This window comes from Crocodylus siamensis, chromosome 2 (assembly GCF_052110815.1).
Source record: "Crocodylus siamensis isolate JL-2025a chromosome 2, ASM5211081v1, whole genome shotgun sequence".
Classification (NCBI taxonomy): Eukaryota; Metazoa; Chordata; order Crocodylia; family Crocodylidae; genus Crocodylus; species Crocodylus siamensis.
In genome coordinates, this window is record NC_143396.1 from 94,077,575 (window position 1) to 94,105,052 (window position 27,478).

At 42.1% G+C, this 27,478-nt stretch overlaps 1 protein-coding gene across 6 annotated transcripts in view; it reads right to left on the reverse strand.

Moving 5' to 3' along the window:
• The window catches only part of LRBA (LPS responsive beige-like anchor protein), a 591,088-nt gene that overhangs the window by 125,610 nt on the left and 438,000 nt on the right, over positions 1–27,478 (reverse strand). For all 6 annotated transcript variants that reach the window (XM_090036376.1, XM_090036373.1, XM_090036375.1 and 3 more), the window contains exons 45-46: positions 22,670–22,810; positions 21,326–21,445 (exon numbers count right to left, since the gene is read on the reverse strand). In XM_090036376.1, the coding sequence (XP_089892502.1) occupies positions 21,326–21,445; positions 22,670–22,810 (261 nt within the window). The remainder of the gene's footprint in view (positions 1–21,325; positions 21,446–22,669; positions 22,811–27,478) is intronic.

Consider the following 27,478-nt stretch of genomic DNA (forward strand, 5'->3'; position numbering starts at 1 on the left):
AGCAGTGACTTGCCCACAAAAAAACAAATGTCTATATATGATATACTGTCCCAAATATAAGATATTCCAAATAAGCCTGTAAAACGTATACACCTCACCCTGAGCACAGCATTAAAGGACCTATCAATACCAAATGAATAATTATGTTTTAGCTGGGTCTACCCTTTCAGAAGGCAGAGTATACTAATTCACTCCTGAAGGGATGCCATGTTTTCCAAGATTGCAGAACTAGTGATCCCTTCCAACCCTTCATGACAATCCCCAGATTCTTAACTGTGAACAATTTCATAGTTATAACCAATAAAACTGTGATTGTCATAATAATATTAAAACTATGTCTAATTCTGAAATTTGGAAAGTAACTTTGATAATAAAGGAAGCATAATACACAACATTCATTGGAAAAGTTGCACCCTGTTTTATTTATAGAAGGTGTCCCATTAGATTCTGTTAAACTGACAACATAATTTAAAGTCATTTGCATTCAGTAGCAAGTTATGATATTTGCTTTTAAAATATCACTATTGGGTTCAAAGTATGATGACAACAGTAAGGTAAGATAACTTTCAAAACTGTGACAACTAATCCTCAGTGGCACTTCTTTCCCATAAAACTCGCAGCAGATTTTAACTATCAAGATAAATGCAGTTGCAGGGACAGCTTATTCAGTCATCCAATGGTTCAGTCAATAGTGACAACTGAATTTCTTTTTGCTTAAAGAAATTCCTAATTCTGTCCCCTCCTCAGGTCATTAGAAAAATGTCCATGCCGTGGAAATTTCTGATGGTTTCCAAATGACTTCTTACTTCTCTAACAGCATGAAGCACCAACTACTTATTTCCATTCACAAAGACTAATTTCTATATTTTTCTGATAAATACATCTACCCTGTTTTTCATAGATAGAACATATGCTATTCTGCAGAGAAGAGAGAAGCTCATTTTAGGGGCCCAAGCTTTCAGCACACTGAGATAAAACTGCCACTCCACGTGAGTTATTAATGGCCTCAACAAGCAAATATCGCTGACAATTCAGCAAAGCCTGAACTCCTGCTCTTAATTTAAAGAACTACAGCAACACTCCATTTCATGAGAGCCATCATAATATAATAAAAAAAGAGGAGTTGATGTTCAAGAGAACTTATATCAAAGAACAATGCAGAGTCCAACATTCATCAGATGACCCTTACCGAAGTTGACTGCTTTAACAGTTCATCAAGGACCTGGAAATGGTCTCAGGCTTTTTTTCTATTTTAGCAATGAGATCTTGATAGCCTACAAACCAAGTATGTACTTCATCAGTAGTGGGTCTTGGCAACCATCAACCATATTACTAATTGACATGAAATGGAGTTATTGGATGGAGACACTGTTCGCATTTGGCAGCTGCTTCAAACCTTTGAAGTCTTGTCTACCATACAGGAAAGGATAAACATTTGTCTCTTCCTTATGTTTCATCAATCATAACAAAATGGAGAGCTCTTATAGTGACACAACCAATTTCAGCAAACATGGACTTTATTTCAAGGCTGTAAGTTTTGTTTTGGCTTGGTTTGGGCTTCTTTTTTCTTTTTTTAATGAAACAGTTATCCTTTAAAGGTGGATGTTTGGTTTCTAAATATGCCAAAGCTTGGAACAGCAGAGTATATCTTTAACAACTAACATTTCAAATTCCCTACCTAACATAGAACTAAAGCAGCTTAAAACCTTTGCACTTTTAAATACTTTTAAAACATTTAGGAAGACTCCTTTTCTCTTTAGAGCTCTTTTCATCTCTAGATTTCAAAAGCATTTTACAATGTAAAGTAAGTATCTTTTTTTTTTTTCCTTTAAAGATAGGAAACTGAGGTACAGAGAGGTAAAAATGACTTAATCAATAGTAACACAAAGGTAAATGGGAAGAGCTGTGAATAGAACATCCACTGCTACCAAAAGCCAGTTTAACCCTTTCCTTGCCACACTATTGCCTGTTTTAGTGAGTGAGGATCAAAGCCCTTATCTCAGTAGCAGCTGCAGAGCCAGGAAAAGGTTAACCTGGCTCTCGACTGTGACACCTGACAACTGTGCCTGTTCTTCTTAACATAGCCAAAGGCTTGAGAGCCCTTGCTTCCATTTTAGTGCCCCCCTTTATTGAATTCCTGGGGCAGCATCTGCCCATTCTACTTGTACACATGCCACAGCTTGTGACCCCTGATCTCAGCATGCCTTAGAGTCTCAGCAGTTGCAGCTAACATATCTGCTAGTCTTTTGAATTTAGCTACGTGCTGGTGTGAAGTCAGGTAGAAGGCAAGACAGGGTGGCACCTTAAAACAGTGCTTCCCAAACTTTTCCTCAGCATGACTCCATTTATGACCTCATTTCCTCAGCATGGCCCCTCACTCCCAACCCACAGCCAACTACCCCTTCAGGTGCCCCTCACTCCTGACCCACAGCCCCTTGGCCCTGTCAGTGCTCCTCACTCCTGATCCATGGCTCCCCACTCCCCAGATGCCCCAGGGCCTGCAGACCCCTGCTCTCCCCTCCAACAGTTCCTGAGCCTTGGCTGCTATCCATGGAAAGCAACAGGTGCTGTGGCCAAACCAGAGCATAGAGCCTAGCTCCCATCCCATCCCCTCATCCTGTGGGCAGTACAGGTGGAGCAGAGCCCATAGGGGAGGCAAGATATGGGCTGCCCACTGCAGGCTTGGGGTCCTGGTCCTGCTGCCCTCCCCCTAGGGGCCTCTGCAGTCCAGTGGGTAGGACCCAGGAACAAAAGCTTGGAGAGGCTCCATGCTGCTACCAGGAGCCCCATGTTGGCCACACCACCAGCAGTGATGCAGTGTTGTGCCCCCCAATGCTGCCAGGCAGGAAGGGGGTGCCTCAGTATGTATGGGACTCCTGGTGGTGGCACTAAGCCTCCCCACCCCAATCTGGTGCAGAGGTCCCAGGGGGAGAGCAGCATGGTGGGAAGTCCCAAGCCCACAGTCTGCATCTGCCCTGACCTGTTCACAAATTTGAGGGGTATGTGCCCTGCCATGCCTCCTTCCCAGGCAGTGAATGTATCAGTGGGAAGCCAGCCCCTCCGCCACCCCCACTCGCCCTACAAGCTACCCGTGGCTCCATTCTGGTCTCCCAGCTGGACCCCACATTCCTGCCCTGGCCCCGTGCCCCATGCCCCAACCCTCCCCTTCTCCTCCCTTCGCGTAAATCTGCCCCTCCCCCCCAACCCCCACTCCCACAGACTTACCTGGAGGGAACTGTGGAACCTGTTCTCCATGCTGCCTGGCTGTCATGTGCCTGTGTGCACACACATACATGTGGAGCCCCTTGTCCACCTGCCCTCCTCCCACTCCCCCCAGCCCCAAGCAGCCCCTTGCAGGCTGGAACTCTCTGCCAGTCCGCAAAGGGAGCCTGCTGAGAAAATCCATTATTTTCTCCTTTAAAGGGGGAAATCTGTATTTGTCTAGGTTTTTCTGCAGTAAATAGAAAACCCAGATCCTTGTATACTTGCTTGACACTGTCAAGTGTCTTTGCAACCCCATTTTTTGTTGCAACCCCAAATGGAATTGCAACCCCAAGGTTGGGAAGCACTGCCTTAGAAGCTAAACTGGTTCAGAGGCATAAGGTTTCATAGGTGACAGCCCACTTTGTCATATTCTAACAGGTGACATCTGTTAGCATCTGAAGAAGTAAGCTGTCACCTATAAAAGCTTATGCCTCTCTGAACCAGTTAGCCTCTAAGGTGCCACCCTGCCCTGCCTTCTGTACTTCATAGATAATAAATGAATGTTTCCCTCTCTTCTTTACAGAATCAGATGATCTATTCTACTGCATTTTTCTTGTTATAAAGCTACTTCTCATATAATTTCTCTTTGCTCACAGTTTAAAGCCCTTCTCCATTCCTTTAAGTGACTGTTTTCATTTATGTACTGAGTTAAATATAAGCCATAGTTTTATCTGTTATTTAGCTTAGGCTGTACCTGCTTCTTTCCCAGATCAAAATAGCATTTTGTGCCTAAAAGTTTATCTATCATCTCTCCCAACTATACAGCTGGTTCAGTAAAAGGTATCACCAAAAAAAATTTCTCTGGAAAGGGAGAAGCATTAACAAGTAAAATAAGTAAAGAATGTAAGCAAAGGATCAGACTCTAGTAAAAGAGTCTGAACTCTGAACTTCTCTTCTGTAACATTCTTGTGATCTTGTTTAAAACACAAGAGAAACCTTAAAAAGTGTTAATATACTGTCTTCACATTCTTTGCACAAATTAAAATTTCACTCCCTAACTCTTAATATATATAGTTACTCTGTGATTATTCACATAGTCATACTACTGAGGCATACACTTTCAAGAGATACAGCACAGACAAAAACTAAGAACGACAACAATTTGAAAATGTGGCTCACTAATGCAATACCAATAAATACTGTCTTTTCCAATATATAACATGCATCTTGTTTGGGGAAAAAAGAATGACTAAAAAAAATTCTCCCAATTTTGGAAAACTGTATTTTGGGGAAAAGCTGTATGTTGTATGCAAGTAAGTAGTCAAATAGTATTCAATTACTAATCACACTTGGGAAGAAAGCAACAGATATATTTATTCTGTCTTAAGGTTCCAACTTCTACTAGTCAGTGTATTATCCAAATGCTGACTGGTCTGATCATTTGAACTGTGTTTATGTTTTGTTTCTTCGTCTCTAACATATTCAACAATAGTTACCAGGTCTACACGTTTTATTTAAAACAGTTATCTAATTAGGATTTAATCCCACAATAATGAACAAAAACCTTTGTACCTGAAAGTATACTGTGCCCAATGCTTTCTGTCTTTTCATAATTTGACTTACAAAAACACCCACACATCAAAACTAGCCCATTGTTTTGGACTGGTGACTTAATTTGGGACACTTCTAAAGTGTCATAATGACAAACAGGTTCACTGCTCCAGAAGAAGCTTCTGCAGAAGTGACACAATCAGTTTCCACACAGTCATACAAGTTGATATTGCCAACATTTCTGTCTGAGGAGGTGCTGCTTCACTTTTGGACAGAATGATGAAACAGAAAGGAACAATAAGAACAATGTGCCAGAATTAAGATATGAACATAAAAAAGAGCCATTTTTGTAAATCTAAATCTGCTTAAAAGCCATTTGTTCACGACAGTGTTTTATTTCAGAAGCTATCTAATGCAATAATAATATTATTTTTAATCTCAAAATACTTATTTAAACTGAACCCACTATTTGTTTGGAAACTCCTAATGTTCCTCCACATAGTGAACTAATCTGGTGCCCATCTGGGATATTCCTAGCTAGATGGAAGACTATTATTTTATAAATAATGACTTTTAGTTAGTTCTAGGGATGCACCAATTAATTGGCTGGCTATCAGACTGGCACCAATAAAAGAAAAAATGATATTACCAGCTATCAGCTTTTTTGATCATTTTAGTGATAATTATGGCTGCATGCCCAGAGGCCACCGGCAAATGTAGTCTGGTCCCTGCGCCCTGTGCCCATGGCAGACTACAGGTCCTGGCGAGTAGCAGGAGGGGGGGAGGGCACCAGAGAGTGGTCACACGGTGGCATGTTCAACAACAAAAGGACTGTTATTGGCTCCTGCTGCTGCTTCTACTGCCATGGCAATGCTGCACACACAACAGAGGCCTGACCACCAGGGCTGCCACAGAGACTTTGGGCTGTGAGTGGGTGAGGTAAGGTGCCACAAGAGGCACATCTTCCTCCGCTGGGTACCAGGCACCTTTCCAAAAATGGCTTCTCCCTGGTACCCACAAGAACTCAGCTACATGGGGCCTGCCAATACTGAGGCAGTGGTGTGCTCTGGGGCTCCAAACGTGACTGGCGTCACTCTGCATGAGGGTCCACCTGATCCACCCAGAATGGCAGCACAGGCTGCTCGGAGAATGGGGCTGTAGGTAAGAGCTGTGAGCAAGGGGGTAACATGCATTGGAATAAGGTGATCACTACCTTTCCGACGTGTGTCATAAATGCAAAACAAACAAAAAAATAGGTTTATGTCAATAGTTTAAAATGCCTTGCACTATTACTAAATATTATTGGATCAGCATTGGCCAATATAGTTGGTTAATCAATGGCTATTGGTATCAGCCAAGGAAATCTTTATCAGTGTACTCCTAATTAATTGTATTAATTCTACATATCAATTAGTGACAGACCACACTAAAAAGAAAAACTGTACTATTTTCCATCATTAAGGTAACTATATATTATACACAGTTAACAATATATTAATACATTATCCTTAAGAGTCTTAGAGAATCCATACCAGTTACAGAAGACACTGGGTAGTACTTAATTTGGGCAGTATTCCAAGTATAGAAATATTTTACCTCTGAAGTTAGGTTCAGAAAAAAGCTAACCAGAACTATGCAACACTGCTGAATTTGACCTTGCAGCTAGTTCCCAAAAAGAGCATTTCTATACTTGAACATTATAGTTTCCATCTCTCCTGCCATCTCCCTGTCTCCCAATATGATAAAGGATAAGCAAATCGGCTTCATACGATTCACCAGATACTCTGACATCAGATGTGAACCTAAACAGAGTATCATCGTGACCTTGCTTTGCTTACAATATCTCTTGCTAATGTAATATGACATGGAGAGCCCTCAATAGAACAAAAACAAAACACTAACATTGAAGTAGAAAAGACAGCTCTATCTGGCATAAAAATGGCAGATTTCACATTTTGATATTAAAAAACCCACGATTATTTTAGTAACACTTTATAACAGTGCTCAGGCATATACAATGCTCCTGAATTTTTATTAGGGTCTCTACCTGGTGAAATGACATTTGTTATGCCTTTTTTGTTTAGTTTTATTGCTTGCTTTAGTAAAATTGCTAGAATATACACATAATATATTATTGGCATGCCCCTCTCTTCCTCCTCAATATAACTTAGTCGCATAATTTTACAATACAGTTGTAAACCATGCTGATAAACTGATGCATCTGGAGGCCTAGTTTGAACTTGTTTTGGGAACTAGGCTTCTACCACCAGGTTTATGGGCCATCAGTAACCTAAATAAGGAAGGGGAAGTGGGGGGAAAGGGCACAACAACAGCACCCAGGCATTTCCACTGCTGGTATCAAGCTATCCTGTTATGCCTTTGTAGACCTCTTCCTAATTAAGGGTTCCAGAATGAAGGTGTAATTAATTCCACTTCCCCCTCCTATAGGAAAGGCATAGTCACAAAAGTTACGGTGGAGCAGCCAACGTAAAATAACTTGTCCCCTCCCACATTAACTCGAGATAATGTGCTCACTTGTCCTTACCCAAAGTATGTACATCAAAATAAACAAGTCAAGGCGGTGTGAATACATACGATGCAACTAGTCCACAACAGTCCACATCATGGAACTTTGCAGATCCATTAAAACAACCAACAACTCTGAGTTAGAAATAAAAAAACAAATACTACAAGAGAGCAGGGAGAATGGTTTTGAGGTGGGATTATTTTTTTTGCGGGGGGGAGATGATGTGGGAGGGAAGGATCCTTTCTCATTTCCTTCAGAAAGGGGTAAGGGACACAAGTTAAAATAGAGAACAAACAGATTAATTTTTTTTAGATGGGTTGAAGTTATGATGACCTAATGAAATTCACTCTAAAGTACTTCAGAAGTGGACAAAAGCAATTTCTGAATCATTCGCAACAGCAATCTCTGAATCATTAACTATATGTACAAAAACTCATGGACAATGCATGAGCAAGGCCTCTCAGGACTGAGAGTAACAAATATATTAAATGTTTTACTAGAAGGGGGAAAGGAGGACATGGAGGATCACAGACCAGTCAGCCCTACTTTGATCCCTGATAAGATACAAAAAACAAATGATTAACCAATAAATTTCAATATAATAAGGTGGATAAGAACTGGCCAAAATGGACTTAAGGTCAAATTATGTCAAAACTATCTAATTTCCTTTTTTAACAGGGTTAACTATTCTAGTAAATGGGAGAAAGCAGTTGATGAATATATCCTATATATAAGATATATATTATCGAAGCTTTATATATTATTAAGCCTTATCGAATATATAGGCTCCGGAGCGCTGAGAGACGCGGGGGTGAAGCCTGCTGCGCCCCCGCTCCCCCGAAGCCCCCCAGACACCCCCTCAGCAGCCGCAGAGCCCCCTGCCGACCCCCAGCACAGCCAGAGGTAAGCGGGCTCGTGGTGGGAAGGGGTTAACTCCTCGCTCCCTGGGAGGAGGCTGCTGCCTGGTGCTAGGCCAGGTCAAGCCCCCGCCCAGGCCCCTACTTGGCCCAGCCCCCCATGGAGTGACAAGAGAAGGAGTGGGGTACTCACCAGACCCCCTCCTGTAGGGCAGGGCCCCCCAAATCCCGGGCAGGGCCCCCCTGGCCTCAGAAGCCAGCGTCCCCCGACGGCAGGCCCACTGCGCATGCACGCAGTTTAAAAGGGCCCACTAAACGGGGGGGGGGGGAAAGCTCAGTTAGGCTCCGGAGTGGTGAGAGACGCGCGGGTGAAGCCCGCTGCGCCCCCACTCCCCCGAAGCCCCCCAGACACCCCCTTAGCAGCCGCCGAGCCCCCTGCCGACCCCCAGCACAGCCGGAGGTAAGTGGGCTCATGGTGGGAAGGGGTTAACTCCTTGCTCCCTGGGAGGAGGCCGCTGCCTGGTGCCGGGCCGGGTCAAGCCCCCACCCAGGACCCTACTTGGCCCAGCCCCCCAGGGAGCCACGTGACCAGAGCCCCGCGAACAGGCTGCGTAAACAGGTGCTTGAGTTAGCATGGTGTTCATGTGGGAGAGGGCACGGGAGGGCACGAGACCCTGCCTGCGACCCCCCAGAGTAGTCGGCCCCAGCCGTAGCCAGCCTACCAGAGGCATGACACGGATGGGCACGCGCCGCACCCCAAGGGTCCCCTCGGGCTCTGCAGCCCCCCCATCGGGCACCTCAGAGAAGGCCACCCAGACGGAGCCCATGGTTCCGGGCTACACGCAGACGGAGCCCCTGGCTCTTGGCTGCGGGGGCTGCCTGTCCCTTTTTCAGGCTCTGGGGCATGGGAGCATGGCCACCTCCCCTTGCGGGGTCTGCTCCCTACTGGGGTCTCTGGCGCGCCAGCTGGAGGAGCTCCAGGCCACAGTCCAGAGACTGCATGCCATCAGGGACTGCAAGCAGGAGATAGACTCCTACTGCCAGGCCCTTCTCCCCCGGGAGCCGCAGGGGAGAGCACCGTCTCCCTCCACGACTAAGGAGGACTCTGGGACCTCCCGCTCTGCCCAGTCAGGGGCATGGACCAAGGTGGTCAAGGGCCCCAAGGCCCACCGCACCAAGGCCCCTCCCTCGCCGGAGCTTAGCAACAGTTTCGCACCTCTTGCAGCCCCAGCAGAGCCTGCTCAGTTGCCGGCTCCCGCAGGCAACCCAGGCTCAAACACACCTACTGGCCCCGCTCTCCCCAAGTCAAAACGAAAGGTGTTTGTTGTGGGAGACTCCATCCTGTGGGGCACTGAGGGGGCAATCTGCCGCCCCAACCCCTTAGCCCAGGAAGTCTGCTGCTTCCTGGGGCCCGCATCCGAGACATTGCAGAGAGGATCCCGCAGCTCCTCCGGCCCACAGACCACTACCCCATGCTCCTTATTCACGTGGGCACCAATGACACGGCTCGGAGCACCCCCAGCCAGGTCATGAGGCGCTACAGCAAGTTGGGTGCGGGGCTTAGGGGTCTGCGAGCTCAGGTGGTGTTTTCGTCGATCCTCCCAGTCTCAGGCTATGGGCTGAGGCAGTGAACCAAAGACTGCGGAGCTGGTGTCATCGGGAAGGCTCTGGCTTCCATGACCACAGCCCGCTCTTTGGAGAGAGAGGCAGCGAGCTGCTGAGAAGAGATGGCCTCCACCTCTCTCCCCTGGGGAGGAGGCTCTTCTCAGCCAGGCTGGCTGACCTGCTCCAACGGGCTTTAAACTAAGCCCGCTGGGGGATGGGGGGACTACTGCCACTGCTGGCCCGCTGAGCGACCCTTGCAAAGCCAGCAGACCAAGGCACTTAAGGGAGCCCACCCCTGCCCCAGTCCTGGCACAATCTGTGGGCAAGGCAAGAGCCCCTAAGGGCACACTTGCCTGCCTGTACACTAATACCAGGAGCCTGGGTAACAAGCAGGAGGAGCTTGTCCTCCTGCTCAGTGCAAAGAATTATGACGTCATTGGGATAACAGAGACCTGGTGGGACTCCACCCATGACTGGACCACGGGTATAGAGGGCTATACCCTGTACAGGAGGGATCATGTTGACAAAAGGGGCAGAGGTGTAGCTCTCTATGTGAAGGAAAGCTACATGTGAAGGATAACCTGGAGAGGGTCCAGAGAAGGGCCACTCATATGGTTAAGGGCCTGCAGGCCAAGCCCTACGAGGAGAGATTAGAGAAACTGGACCTTTTCAGCCTCCGCAAGAGAAGGTTGAAAGGCGACCTGGTGGCTGCCTATAAGTTCGTCAGGGGGGCACAGAAGGGAATTGGTGAGTATTTATTCACCAAGGCGCCCCCGGGGGTTACAAGAAATAATGGCCACAAACTAGAAGAGAGCAGATTTAGATTGGATATTACGAGGAACTTCTTCACAGTTCGAGTCGCCAAGGTCTGGAACGGGCTCCCAAGGGAGGTGGTGCTCTCCCCTACCCTGGGGGTATTCAAGAGAAGGTTGGATGTGTATCTAGCTGGGGTAATGTAGGCCCAGCACTCTTTCCTGCTTATGCAGGGGGTCGGACTCGATGATCTATTGAGGTCCCTTCCGACCCTAGCATCTATGAATCTATGTCCCTGCAAGCTGATGTTGGCGACCGGCATGGACAGCTAGAGACCCTCTGGGTAAAAATTCGTGGGAAAAACGGCACAGGGAACACAACGGTGGGAGTCTACTACAGACCTCCCACTCAAAGTCCTGAGCTTGACCAGGAGTTCGCCCGGGAACTGACTGAGGCCGCTTGCTCCAGGACCTTGGTTGTCATGGGTGACTTCAATTACCCGGACATCTCCTGGGAAGATCACTCAGCAAAATCCGAGCGGTCACAAAGCTCTCTCTCATGCGTGGATGACCTCTACCTGACTCAAGAAGTCTGTGGGCCAACGAGAGGCAAAGCGCTGCTCGACCTGGTACTGACTACGGGGGACAACCTAATCGGCGACCTAGTGATCGATGGGAAGCTGGGTGACAGTGACCACGAGCTGATCACCTTCACCATCCGCCGTAAAGCTGGCAAGTCAGTCAGCAACACAGAAGTCCTTGACTTCAGAAAAGCCGACTATAACAAGCTCAAGAGGCTTGTCGGTCAGGCCCTCAGGGACCATGACCCCAGGGAGATGGGAGTTCAAGAAGAGTGGTTGCTTCTCAAGGAAGCGATCCTCAGTGCACAAGCTAAATCTATTCCAACACGGAGGAAAGGCAGCAAGAAGGCACAGCAGCCCCCCTGGCTCTCTAGGGACTTAGCAGACCTCCTGCGGCTAAAAAGGAAAGCCTACAAAGGATGGAGGACGGGATTCACCTCCAAGGAGAATTATTCTGCACTGGTCCGGTCCTGCAGGGAGCAAACCAGGAAAGCCAAGCCTGCAACTGAACTCCAACTAGCTTCAAGCATCAAGGACAACAAAAAGTCCTTTTTCAGATATGTGGGGAGCCGGAGGAAAAGCAAGGGCAACGTTGGACCCCTGCTAAACCAGATGGGGCAACTGACAACTGACGCCCAGGAAAAAGCCAACCTATTAAATAGGTACTTTGTGTCAGTCTTTCATCAGTCCCATGGGACGCCCATGCCTGCTATGGGACAGGGAGATCCGGGTGAGGGGGATCCCCTACCCTCCATAAATGCTGACCTCGTGAAGGAACACCTTGAGAAGCTGGATACCTTCAAGTCAGCTGGTCCTGACAATCTGCACCCCAGGGTACTCAAGGAGCTGGCAAGCGTCATAGCCCAGCCCCTGGCACGGATCTTTGAAAACTCCTGGCACTCTGGTGTAGTGCCCGAAGACTGGAAGAAGGCCAATGTGGTGCCGATCTTCAAGAAAGGGAGGAGAGGTGGATCCGGCTAACTACAGGCCCATTAGCCTGACTTCTATCCTGGGGAAGATCTTAGAAAAGTTTATTAAGAAGGCCATCCTTGATGGACTGGCCCAGGCTAACATCCTAAGGGATACCCAGCACGGCTTTGTTGTGGTTAGGTCTTGTGTGACCAATCTCATTTCCTTCTATGACCAGGTGACCTATCACCTGGACAAGGGAGAAGAGGTTGATGTCATATATCTTGACTTCAAAAAAAGCCTTTGATCTGGTATCCCACGATCACCTCTTGGCCAAACTGCCCAGTTGCGGCCTTGGCTCCACCACGATCCGCTGGCTGGGAAATTGGCTTCGTGGTCGGACCCAGAGGGTTGTGACTGATGGCAGTCACTCATCATGGTGCCCTGTGACCAGTGGGGTCCCTCAAGGCTCTGTCCTGGGACCCATCCTTTTCAACATCTTCATTAATGATGTGGACACTGGAGTCAGGAGTGGACTGGCCAAGTTCGCCGATGACACCAAACTTTGGGGCAAAGCATCCACGCCAGAAGATAGGCAGGTGATCCAGGCTGACCTGGACAAGCTCAGCAAATGGGCAGATGAGAACCTGATGATGTTTAACACCAAAAAATGCAAGGTTCTCCACCTTGGGAGGAAAAACCTGCAGCATCCTTATAGGCTCAGCAGTGCTACGTTGGATAGCACTACAGAAGAAAGAGACTTGGGGGTCATCATTGACCACAAGATGAACATGAGCCTGCAATGCGATGCTGCGGCTAGTAAAGCGACCAAAAGGCTGGCTTGCATCCATAGATGCTTCTCAAGCAAATCCCGGGACGTCATTCTCCCCTTGTACTCGGCCTTGGTGAGGCCACAGCTGGAGTACCGCATCCAGTTTTGGGCTCCACAATTCAAAAAGGATGTGGAGAAACTTGAGAGAGTCCAGAGAAGAGCCACGCGCATGATCAGAGGTCAGGAAAACAGATCTTACAATGACAGGCTGAGAACCATGGGACTCTTTAGCCTGCAAAAGCGTAGGCTCAGGGCTGATCTGATGGCCACCTATAAGTTTATCAGGGGTGACCACCAGGATCTGGGGGAACGTTTGTTCACCAGAGCGCCCCAAGGGATGACGAGGTCAAACGGTCACAAACTCCTGCAAGACCGTTTCAGGCTGGACATAAGGAAGAATTTCTTTACTGTCCGAGCCCCCAAGGTCTGGAACAGTCTGCCAGCGGAGGTGGTTCAAGCACCTACATTGAACACCTTCAAGAGTAAATTGGATGCTTATCTTGCTGGGATCCTATGACCCCAGCTGACTTCCTGCCCTTTGGGCAGGGGGCTGGACTCAATGATCTCCCGAGGTCCCTTCCAGCCCTAATGTCTATGAAATCTATGAAATCTATGAAATCTTGATTTCTGTATAAGGCCTTTGGCACACTCCTCTATAACATTCACATAAGCAAACTAGAAAAATGATGGCTAGACTATATTACTATAACATGGGTGAACAACTGCTTGATTAGAGCCTTTTGAAGGATAGGATTCAAAATTTTAAGAAGGTTGTGATATATTAGGAAAACAGTGTAAAAAATCATCAAGAAGAAATTCAATAAAGAGAAGGGTGAAACAATACACTTAGGTCCTTGGCAGACATTATACTTAGGAGATGATTAACCTGTTAATCATGTCTTAAATAGTAACCCAGCCACACAATCAGGCAATTGACAGTGTGACAAAACAGGAGACCAGTCACAATATTATTCCAAAAAATGTGTATTTTTGTGGTTGGCTTCCTACATGCCTTAAACTGAAAGTGTTGCAGGGTCCCAGCTATGCAGCCCAATATAGGGTTATGGTAGATGATCAACTGAATAATGTTTATAAAAAAACTCCAAAATAACCAGTGATGCTGTTGCAAAAAAAGGCAAACATCATCCTGGGATGTAGTAAAAGATGTGTTCTATTTTAAGACAAAAGAAATCATTATTCCACTCAGCTCCATGCTGGTACTTCCCAAACCAGTGTAACGTGTCCAATTTTGAGCATCGCACTTTAAAAGAGGTGCTGGCAAATCACAGCATCCAGAGGAAAGAACAAGAATTGTAAGATCTGACTTATGAAGAAATATTGAAAGAACTGAGTTTGTTTAACAGTCTAGAGTTGAGAGGTCTAAGAGAAGACCCAATACAAAAAAAAAAGGTTGTTAGACAATGATCAATTGTTTTCAATATCCACCAGGGCTAGGCAGGAAATATATATTTATTTTACAGTAAGGAAGATTTAAATTAACAACTTTATTAATACCTAACTACACAGATTGTTGCCCTAGTTAGGTTGCAGAATCCCTTTAAATGGGAAACTTTTAGACAAACAGAGATGGTTTAGGTATAGTCTATTTGCCTTAGGGCAGAGGGATGGACTAGATGGCCTCATGAGGTCCCCCTAGACCTTCAGTTCTGTGATTCAGATGTAAAAGCAAATCATTTTTTCCCAGAAGCACATTAGCCAAAGATTACTATACAAAACATGTCACCATACCATACTTGCATGAAAGCTACTGGGAAAAGCAGAAGAACATCTCTCTCAAAATATAGGTAAAGAATTATGAAGTATTTTTCTATGCATGAAATTTGTAGTATGTTACACATGCACTATTAAAATAAATTAAATTTATACATGTGCATACTTTTCATATACATCTGAACATAATGTAGACAAAGCTCTGAAAAAAGTTATTTTTTCCCAAACTGTTTGACCTTTTGAGTTTCCCAAACACAATACAATTCAAAATCTAGAGTATGTCTTTTAAAGATTGTAGGACTATCTTTATTTGCTCTGTTGTATAGCAGCTCAAAATTATCTGCAATATATCGTTTAATAAGTCAAAGTTCATATCTGCCCAATACTTTTAAAGGTACTAAATGATGCTTTTACAGAACTGAAATATGCTTTGTATTGATCAAAACAGAAGATGCAGTTCTGGATAAAAAAACATGTGTTTCAGCATTTTTTTAAAAGCACCAGTGCTGAACTGACAAGTAAATAACAATGAGGGAGCAATAGCTAGCCATTTTCTATTTCTTCCAAATTACCAATCAAGTTTTAATTTGCACTGGTTGAATGGATAGGTAGGACAGAATTAGGAAACTAAGTTTAATGCCACATATCATCTCCTGAAATCAAAAATTTGAAAGGTTCAAACAAAGGTTATACTGCAGTGCAGAATTAGTCTCATGCTTTGATCACAGATCCTAAGGCTTTCATGGCATAATGACAAGGATTGGTTGTGACCACACATATGCTTTAGCTTTCCTTCTTGAAGTGTGATACCAACTGACATGAACTGCCTCCAAACTAGCCCATGAGAAATTCTTTCTTGTAAATCTAACATCTCCAACTAAGACACTACGGATTCTAAGTTATATTAGGACAACAAATGAAAATAGCTCTATGGCAATGATTTATTTTTATCTGTTTACATGGGGAAAGCTAGGGAAATCCCTCGCTGTAAGATGCTTGTTCAATGGCTCTAATGTTCAGCATCTTCTTAGCTGAAAAAAGGAGTAAATCTGTTTCATTTTTCACTTTAATCCACATAAATATATTACAGTGCAACTTACCTCAGTCTGCAGCTTCTGAACCTTAGTGTAGTCTCCTACTTCTCTTACATTTTCAAAAATAATTCACTGATCAGTGCAGCAAGTTGCTGCCATGCCTTATGGCTCCTGTCTCATGCCATAATTTATAAGATAAACAGAAAACTTAGTATTAAAAACAAATCAAAATAAAGTAGTCTCTGTGGGCATCTTTACACGTGCTCCAGGGGTTGGGGGACACTTTAATTAAAGTGGCTCCAAAATCTGCTCTAATTAAACAGCCTGCAGCATCTCATGTATTCAGCAACCTGGGCTTCAAAATGGTAGCGGGGACACTTTAGTTAAAGTTTGACAAGCTTTAGTTCAACGATCTTTAGTTAAAGTGCCTGCACTACCATTCTGAAGTGTGGGGGCACTAAATACAAGAGACACAGAGGCTGCTGGAGTGCGTTAATTAGCATGCTTCAGCAGACTTGATTAACTACAGTAATTACAGACTCGAGTAATTACAGCGCATCAAAGCAGTGTCCCCACATGTGTACAAGCACCCTCTATCCAACATGAGCTACAATATGCAAAAGCTTCTCGCACCTCTCTCAGCCCAATTCAGGTTCTTGAATCAGGGATTTCCACACATTCATTTATTCTGCAGTTCATTGACAAAGCTACCAAGTGAAATGCTAGATCTATTCTCCTATTCCTAGTCCAGACCCTACCCCTGGAAACAACCTGGAGTTCACCAGATCAAATGAGTTCTCTCTGGCTTTTGTAAAGGCCAGGTGACCCCAGCCTCAGCTGGGAAGCAATTGATAGTTTAATTCTTTCTAGGGTTGGAAGGGGCCTGAACAAATCATCAAGTTTGACCCCCTGCCCTGGGGAAGAACAAGTGCTGAGATCATAATACCCCAGCCAGATATCTATCCAACCTCGACCCACAAGGTAGGGGAGAGCACCACCTCCCTTGGGAGCCCATTCCAGAGCCTGGCAATCACAGCTGGAGTTGGGGCTCTCTCTCCTAAAAGGGGTCAACCATCCTATACTATGCGCATAAAACACTTATAAATATCATATTTTCACATGAGAAATATAAATATTATCATATTTTCATGAACACTCCAAGTGAAAGTCTGGATGTAGCCATTTATCTTGGGTTAGAATCCTCACCAATAGCGAGAATAATAGTGATTGAAAAAAACGACTTTTAATAATTGATGGGACAATTTGTAATAATCAAGATGATCAACAAAGAATGTTTGCTCCATTACAAAGCATTCTTTTATCTTTTTTTCTGTGATCACAATCATGGCAACAATCCTTAAACCTGTAAAAGTATTCTTCTAAATAGTTACCTCCATAAATGAGGTTTCGTTCCCATTTTTTGGATGCAGAAATTGAAGCAGAAAGATTGAAAGTGTTTTAATTAAATTTACCAAAGAACCCTTAACACATTCTGACTCTTAGTAAAATGCAGATGATAATAATAGTAATAATTATGGAAACAATTTAAAATTACTACAGTATATTTAAATGTGCACCACCCAGTCAGATTGATTGCTCTGAGGGTATAGACAAGTGTTCATTTGTAGTGCTACAAAATGTCTTGGACAACCATAACACTTTAAAAATATTGTATTGTATGGGTGTACAGGTATTCCACCTCCCAAGGGTAGAGTGCTACAAAGTTGCCTCAAAAGCAAACTTTCCACCAAAGTAACAATAGGGAAGCTGCTTCTTGGGTCCCTTGTCCACGTCCCTCCCACCCCAACCACAGGGGAGTTCAGTTAGTGACAATCTGTCCTCTTCCCTGATGGGGAAGGGGACAGCCTGTCAATGATCAGCTGCCAAAGACAACCCCTATCCTGCTCTCCTTGCCCCTGCCACCCTGGGTAGTTCTGCTGCCAGAGCACCAGTTCTTGCAGTGAAAGAAGGAATTCCTTCACACTAACCCTAGCCTATACCATGTTCCTGCCACTTGCCCACTGCAGCTTCTTTGGGGGATTGGGCAAAGGTCTGGAGGTGGGAGAGGACTGAGTTACTATGAGCAAATTTCTGCTACCACTTGAAGGCTCCATCCATGACTGTTCAACTACTGGTAGGAAGTGTGTATGTATGTGTGGGGCTGTGGAGAGGCACCTCACTGAAATCTTCACTAAGCAGCTGATCAGCTAAGCCTGGGCTTGGCAACAGCCACAAGGCCAAAAAGGTCCAGCACTGTTGATGGGAGCAAGGTCCCATCAAGGCTCCTTGAAAACTCATGGAGCGGGCTATAAGGGAACCAGCCCCTCTTCCATTCCTCCCTCTTGAAGGAGAGGAAGGAGAAGAGAGAACTGTGTGACCCCTACAGCACTACATGTAATTGCACAAACATTAAACCTAGTAATAAAAATTGGAGAAACTCCTCACTGAAAATATTTTATAGCGCTTACAATACCTTTGTAGAGCTACCAAGTTGAATGGCTGTATGCTCACTTGGTGTATGTAGCACTATGGGGAGGTATTTGGCACTACAAATGTAATGCCTGTCTAAGGCTTGGGGCATCATTTATAAGCTATAGAAAAGTTTGGGGTATTTTTTCCTGGCGTGGGGGAGACAGGAGTTGCATTCTATGCTTAGAAATCATAAGTATGTTAGAGATGCAAACACATACAAGCTACTCAGGATTTTAATAAGGATGGGAAAATATTTTCTGTAGAAGGAGCTACAACTTAATCTAGACTTCCATCTGAAGGGTTGTGAGGAGATCCTGCAAAAAGCCTTTTCATTGTTCATATTTTTGCTTTTGGTGCTTTATTTAAAATATGCATTACTTTAGCGCTGCATAATCTGCACACAGGTATAGTAAATGAACACTGTTCCTAAGAGAATACAGCATTTTCAATATGCCATTTGCACTGGGATATCATGGGATTATTATGTTTACATAGATATAAATTTCTTGATGCCCACATTATGACACATGACAATGTCTTTTTAATGAGAGATTTTACTTTTTTCCCCTCAAAGAATTTTTAGTAAATTACATCTCAAGTGAATTATTTTGATAACACAACAGACTAGAGAAGAAAATCTCAGCAACTCAAATACATAACAAGCAGCTGGGCACTTTATCAAAGATATGGGCACAGGGTATGTTCATGGAGTGCCTTAAAAGAACAAACCCCACCCCCCAAAAAGGAAAGGAAATGTATGAATGCAGATTAGACTGAGTTGACACTGTCCATGTGAATGCATTTTACATCAGCATGTTTAGTCATGTCAAGGATTTTCTTTTATATTATGTGAAATACTATTATGTTCCTCACTTTGTTTGATAAAATTCAAGTCTTTTGCTCCCAACAATGCTGCTAGCAGCTTTTCAGCAGAAGATCAGAGGGAATTCACTTCAGAACATATTACACAGAAAATGGGCTTCACCGCATTGTGTTGTTATATGTTTCATGAGCTGGTGGGAAGTGCTGTGGACTCTACCCTTATTGGGAGAGGCATAAGGAAGTTTTCTGTTACTCAACTAACCCCTAGCTCACCAAAATTCAGCTGGATGATGACGTTACTCCGACTCCAGAGGGAACCTTATTTTGTATTGCTTAGTGGCTGTAAAATGGGAACTGAAGACCTTAAAAAGGAAAGCTTTCACACCTTCAGGTTTCCACTGTCAAGGAACAGAAACAGTAGGAACCTGAGTGTGCTCATTAAAAAAATAGGGGAGGCAGTAAGGATAGCTCAGTAAATCAGAGTTGAACATGGTCCCTAAGCTTTCTCTTGTATATTGTAAAATATCACACATCCTTTTTGCTTTGTAACATATGAGCTTTGTAAAAATAAAGCAAACCATTCAAGTTATACCTCTGTATGATTTTCAAAATGATATCAAAGAACTAATTTTCCCCTAAATTAGTGTACACATTATACAAATACAGGTTCATTAACTATACATATTCATCATGAAACAGTCATTAATTAAAGATCACATGGTATTTTGTACCTCTGTAACTTGACCTAACTACATAAAAGACATCAGTAGTGGCTTAGTGGCTTGTGATCCTGAAGATGGACCATGGGATACTTTATGAATGGGTTTCAGAGATATTTGTTAACCATAGATGGTTGGCAAGACTCAGGAACCTTTCTGTCTATTCCTTTGTCTTCTTTCCAATCCCTCCAAACCTGACTCTTCCTGTCCGGTGTTCTCCATTATTCTGTTACCATTCTGTCATCTCAAATCTGTCTTATTGTTCTCACCTAAATCATTCTCAATTCTCTACTCTTCAAGCTTTGCATCCCAGTCTCAACGTCCAGCAAGTCCTATTCTCACTTCAGCAGTGACCTAGTCTAAGCCTCCTTATTCCCTGACCTAATCTAAGTCTCCTTATCATCTCCAGTACAAGTCTCATTGTCCAGACAGTCCTGGCTCCCTACTTCCAACTCTTCAGCTGATTTATTTCTATTCCAAATCATATCCTCTAGTTGTCCCTCACCAGTTAGATTCTTCCATGCAGGGACCCAATCTGGCTTTTCCCTCTCTGGAATCCTAAACTGATCTCAGTGCCTCCCATGTTCTTACCAGCTCCATGGTCCAGCATCCTTACCCAGCAAGCCCCATTTCCCCGAAACCCATGCCACACTGGATCCTCAACAGACCCTCCTCCCCACATGTTTCTTCCCTAACCTATTCTAAGTCCCAGTCTCCTTGCTCAACAAGTCCAGGTCTCCCCCACTAGGTATCAAATTCCAATCCATCTTTCTTGCTCTATCTGATATTCAGTCCCACTTTCTTTTCTTAGGCTTGTTGACCCTATCTACCTTCCACTGCTATAGGTCTACAATTTATCCTCTTTGAATCTGGATCTGAATTAGGCAGCTTCTTTCTTCCCATTGCTAAATTGAGGACAGTGTTATTAAGAGAACAGAAGGAGAGCCTCCTGGTTCTCAGTTCTGGTGACCTGTATTGGCTTGGAACTGTAACTGCTGGAAAAATTCTACTCTGCTGTAGGCTAACACATGATGGAAGGAGGAAAGACTATTTAGGGTATCTAGTGACTAAAGATTCAAATTCTCTGCTAATTTTTCAAAAGCTTATCATTCAAATATGGATGCACAGGAACAGCAAAAAACATATCCCTGACAAAGGCGGATCCTCCCACGTTTCAAACCTCTTCTCCAAAACATGGATGGACTAGGGCAGTGGCTTTCAACCTGTGGTTCACAAACCCCTAGTGTCCACAGACTATGTCTAAGGGGTTCGTGAAAGATGACTATGATCAATCAAAAGTATGTGAATACATTTACAATTCAAAGGGATCTGCACATCCATTTTAAATTTCCAAAAGGACCCACACCTCCATTAAAAAATGTTTAGAAGTTCGCAACATGAAACAAGTTTGAAAACCACTTTCCTAGAGCTTTCCAAAGAAAAGGCCATTATATTTTTTTAACAATGGATAAAACAATGTATTTTTCCCTTAGTTTTTTAATCAAAAAGAGTTGAATCATTTGGGCTAAAATTTTCAAAATATTCAGGCTGAGGCAGACAACCAACATGGAAAAAATTTCCCAAATTATTTCAACAAAACAAATAGGAATCTTATAATAGGAAGTATTGCACACACAAAAAAAACCAACCACCAGTTGCTCCTCTAATGCAGGGATATGCAATACAGATGTGTTAACAGATTTTACAACACCTAAAAACAGTATTATACCTTAATATCTGAGGTGTCACGCTGGCTGTTGCGCCATGCTCTTGAAACTGATGAAAATGTTCTATCTGCATGGTCAAACTTCCCACCTTGTAAGTTAAGGAAAAGTGTTGTAAAGGGCTCCTGTGAAAGAGGAAAAAATAATGATGTGATACTGCTAGAAAGAGTTTATTTTAGTAAAAGCCAATTTTATATTTTTAGTCATCAATTGTTTAATTTCTCAGTGGGTAGGGAGTTAACTGAGAACCATTACTTCTGGTAACCACCCATACATATACTAAAGAAACTTCTGTGTTTATATATGTGACATACTTCAAATATAGAATGGACTCACAGTATGTTAAGAAAGTAAAAATTGAAAGGAATATTTGCAACTAGTAAAGAACCTGAAGTCAGTCATGGTTTCAATTGTTTTTCAAGGGAATACATATTTTTTCTATGATTTTTTTATAAAGTATTTCCAAAGATAATTGTGTGCTTTCATCAGGTAAGCATATTTCTGTAATTCAGGTTCATCTACTAGTGCAAAATGGTAATATTCAATACATGCAATTGTATCACTGTTATGACTTAATATGTAATTTATGATTTAGAAAAGAAAAATGTTTAAAAGATTTAAAAGCCTCCCCTTAGTTAAAGAACACTTAAGCACATATTAGTGGATAATTGCTAGAAATTAGCTAAGCACTATAAATTACTTCAAGGATTTATGTATGCTTGTACCATTCTAACAAGCTTTAATTAATGATGTGCTGCTAATGCTTTCCCAAAGAAATTACTTGCTAGAAGATAAATCACCTTTCAATTTTACAGAAACATGCACTGTTTAACCAATATATTATCAATATGGAGCATATGCAATGGTACCTTCAAATAAATGGCAGCATAATTTAAAATATAGAATTATGACACTGTATAATTTTATGAGTATCTTAAGACAACTCATTTTAATTTGTTAGGGGTGAAAATTTAATTCACTCGTAAAAACGTACAAGTTTTCAAAGTATGCTCCTATTCAGAAAACCACGTAAAGAAAGGAAGTTAAGCATTTTTAATGTACTACAAAAGGGCATAATGTAATACAAAGAGCACATGAAAAGTATATTTGGGGGGAAAAAAGCTTTTATACTGATTTGAAAAGGCTGCGCCATAAAAAATTAAAACCTTATGGGCAGAGCTTAGAACAGATTTTATCCTTGGAAATCAAGCAAAGTTACTGATTACAATCAATTACTTCAAAATCTCAATTGCCTTCTAGGCCGTTGGGTTTTAATTTACTCATGGTTTCTGATTATTTGTTGCTTTCAGTATCATTTAAAAGGAAACATTCTTAAAAACTGTACTTACAATTCTTAACATCCATGTGAGTGCAAAACTTGCAGTTGAATAATGCGTGCCATAGTGAAACTTTGGAACTTGATCATCTTCCCATGACTCGTATCGCTCTGCAAAGAATGCTGCTCTCTTTGGGTTTAGAGCACCAATAGGCTAAAGGGTTGTTTTTTGAGAGAGAGAGAGAAAGAGAGAGAGAGCTGTATCATCATAATTCTTAAGGTTGTTTCACTTCTCTCCACACACATAATACTTAGTTAGCATGCATGAAAATGTGTTTCTAGGTGGTTTTTGCTTGCTTGTTTGTCTTGGGCAAAAGCAGACAGTGTTTCATTCAGTGGATATGAGGGTGAAGAGAGATGTGCATTTCAAACAAGGATCATACATACATACATATATACATACATACATACAGGTGATAACAAAAGCTGTTACTTTTCACCAATACAATATACTTTCTGTCAGATACCAGCTTTAGCCAGTCACTAACGAGCATTACACAACATTATACAAAGTGGATGTTAACTGTGTGATATTTACAGATGCAGTAAGAACTACTGAATGAGTTGTGAGCAACCACCAGCAACATGTTTTTGGATCTTGATGTTTCAGGAAAGGTGACAAATTAATCAACACTGTGGAAGAATGGCAACAGCATAGTTGCAATTTTGGTATTAGTGTTAATGTTTTTGTTTTCATAATCACCAGTCCCAAGAGAAATGAGAAAATATGTCTGCATGTAACGCAGGGAAAGGAGAAAGAGTTCATAAGAGAAATTAGTGAAACAGATATTATGCCAGAAATTGCTGATATAAGATAATTAAATCAAATTAATTAAAATGCAATTTTAATTATTAGAAAGAGTTGCTAGTTTTCATCAAGACTGACACTTTTGCCTAAGCTCTCATTCACAAAAAATACCCTGGGGTTTAATTAATGTAAAAAAATACAAAATGGTGATTTAGGAGTTATGTATTGGTGAAATAACTACGCTTCACATAAAGCACTAAGAAACCTAAACAAGGTGTTAGCAATGTCATCTATCTAATATTTTAAAATCTAAAATATTCTGGCACTGTACCATGTATATACAATATATACCATGAATGCAACGTTTGATGGACATTTGTACTGTAAGTACAATTCTTATTATTAATTTAAATGTGTACCTAAACAGATTCTGGAACTACTTGCTTGTAACTGGAAATATGCATGCAAAATATTTTCACACTTCTGATCTTGCAAAGATGAAATTAACAAAACATATTTACACAAGGTATAAAAAAATACTCAATTTCAGAAAAACTGACAATTAATAACCAGGCCTTTTGCATGAGTGAAAATATAGTGGTTTTCTTAGATACAAGTTTAGAAAAAAAGCTTATATTCTAAATTAAGTCCAGTATTATATTTAGCGTTTCAGAACTATTTTAATTATCTGATTACTACTATCAAAGTATATTCTTCTTTTCAGATAGTATTAGATATGCTGCAAGTTGTTTCTGTTCTAGATGACAGTTCAGATCTATGAAGGACTTCAGATCTTATCTTACATTATCTTACTTAAAACGGTTTCACTTTGCAATTGGATAAAGAAAACATCTTAGGTTGATTGCTGTTTTTGCAGTCCACTAATTTGAAATATAATCCTTTTAAAGGGCTGGTTTCTGCATAAAGGGATTTTATCTGATTTAGCAAATGTATTCCAGGGAAGAATGAAACGGACTTCAAGAACTATCTTCTTTGTTCCAGAATCATTTTGGAATCTCCACCTGCACTGCTTTTATAGGCTCAGTTATGGTTGATTCAAAAAGATTACAATAGATAAATTATATGAATTAAAAATAGAATCAATGCTGCTCCTGTATAGTTCTGTAATATTTTAAGTATTCACGTTATCTGCTCCTATTTTTATTACTCTCCAAATGAGCACACCCCAAATCAATAGTTATAGAATTATACTCCTTGAATATAAAGCTAAAACCAATTACGATTGATTTCATTCTCTTTCGGAAAAAAAAAATAGTGTCATACAGAGATCCATACACCCAGAATCCACAGTATTGATTTTGGCTGTTATTGTTACAGTTGGTTTCTGAAGCCTGCAATAGGACAACTATCAAGACATGTCACATTTATTTGCAAGCAAATAAAAAAAAAGTCCCCAAATGAAAGAAAGCTTAAGGGGAAAAAAGAACCATGGAGCTGTGCACTGACAATGATACACTATCAGCTTACTCAGAGAAGTTACAGTGGGAATACACACATTGAATTATACATTACACGAATGCACTGATTTATTGTGGTAATAACATCCACCTCATTAAAAGATTCTGCTTTGCTGCAGTCGGAGGGCTACATATTGTTTACTGCTATAAATTAATGGCAGTGCACAGAAGACTGTGGAACCCCTCTAACAATAGATCTGTAATGACAGTGCTGTATATCACAGCTTCCTCAGCAGCTTCATAATAAAATGGAGACAATGTATTGGGCTAATACATTCTACCATGCTGCCCCATATTTTTTCTGACAACTGCTTTAAAAGATGCGGTGATTCAACTACATTATAAATTGAAATAAACAGTTAACTAAGCTTGAACCATAAGCAAAGTATTGTATTGGGATATTAAAAACCCTTTCAGATTTTGAATTTGATTGAAGATTTAAATATCTTAGCCCCATATATTTGGAAATAAATAGGTACCCATTGCGTTTTAGGAGAGAAGAAAAAGAAAAGCCATACTAAACTGGTAGATATGAAATGCATTTGTAAAATTATGTACTGGACTGCTCACTAGCGAACAGTGTGCATAGAAAACGTAAACAATTATACCAACTAAAAATGGAATGGGGATTCATAGTGCTGATCCATTGTACCCGTTTTATGTGTATGCTCCATCCTGCGGGAGTGGAAACCTAACCACAGTAACTTAAGGAGCTGTTTCAGCCCTGTTGTAGCTTCACTCATTGCAGGAAAGCAAGCACATGAAACAGTTACAGTGGCAGGGGAGACACCAGGATGACGGAGAGGGAAATCCCACGAGCCTCTCAGTTGATCAAGTGTAGTTACAGGGTGAGGCTTGCCTCTTGCACTCCAGACCAGCTGACCCCTGCAAGATTCCCCAAATGCAGGAAACTCTAGCACACAATTTTGTGGCAATGGGGGACTGCATTCTCATTTTCCCCATGGCTTGCTCTTTGGCCTTTTGGATTGGAGCAAGCAAGACTGGGGCAGGCATCCAAACCTCAAGGCCTCTGGGCTTGCATGTGGAATGCCTGCCATGGATTTTGGGAGTATTCAAAACCCCAGTCTGGGAGGGAGAATACTTGGCCAGTGGTAGAGCCACACAGTCTTGAACAATTTTGCTCTGCTCAGTCAAAGTTGGAACTTGTCCAGTAGAATTAGCAACTGATTTGGCCCTTGAAATGTAATTTAAAGTGTTAAGCTGCATTTCCACAGACATGGTTCCTCTGCCTATAGGCCACAGGAGAATAAAAAGTTGAAACCTTTAGCCCTCAGCACTAATAATTCCATAACCAATGTTTGTTGAAGCAATGGATAGAAACTAATAATTAGGTACTAGACTGCGAATTAAAATGAACTCCCTATTAGAAGAAAGGATTTTAAAAGGTAGAGATCGAGAAATTCAAACAACAAGACAAAAACAATGGAGGCGGCTGGAGCACTGAAATGTTCCAGCCAGAACAGCACAAGCATGCAAGAGTGCCATTGTTTCCTTTTTCAATCATTTTAGTTGGAAATATTTCAGTTGTTACATCTGTCCATACCCTTAGATTCCAGTATCAACTGCTGTAGACAGAAGTGGGTTAGAAAACCTTAGCAATCTGTTCATCCTGCTGCTTAACTAGGCCTTCCATCTGTTCTAGTTCTTTAAGACTTTCTCTAGTTCTTCTACTTGGTTAATTTCACAATATAATGCTGAAAATATCTTTTTTTCCCCTGCTTATTTCTGTTTTTGATATCTTCACTTCTAGGTTCCTAACAAGATTGGTCTCGTTCATTTTGTACACATTTAATGGCTAGCAAACTTCCATTTCCTGTAGTATATTTCTGTAGCCTGCCTTCCTGTCCTCCCTTTCCCTCCCCCAAAAATAGTTTTGGCTGATCTCATGCCTGTCCCATCTTCAATTATTGTCACTGTCCTTGTAGTATAACAGTTGTCACCTAACTCCTAGTATTTTTCTGAAGAGTATTCTAAAGCATGCTACTTTATTTTTTCTGGCCTTTTACAATCTTTGTATTCACTACCTTCCCTCATCTTCTTTGTTTCCTCATCTTCTTTGTTTCCTCTTATTGTTCATTTTCAGTGTTCTAGCATGACATCCACTGTTTTTTTAGTCATGCAATTTTATTTAGATTTTATAGGGTTTTTTATTGAATACTCTAAACTTTCTATGAACCAACATTTCTACGGATATTTGAACTATATTTTTACTGATCAGACAGATTTTCTCCCATTTCACTTTTCCTCTGAACTTGCATAATGACATAAGACATGGCAACTGGCAGGGGGGCACATGATATCTAAAATGCTGGCCAAATGACTACAATTTTGTTTAGCAACACACTGAAGAGTAATTCAAAAAGGATAACTTTGGAAGGAAAAGACTCATTCTTATTTGCAGAACTCTTTAAGAACTACACGAGCCCCAGAATGATATCTGATAAAACTATACAGGCAGTCCTCCACTTATGACTGTTGGAGTTACGACAAACAGCACTTATGACCTTTGTAAATTACAACATTGTTTTGAGGTTCTGACAGGGTTTCAACTTTACTACACTGCATGCAGCTGCCT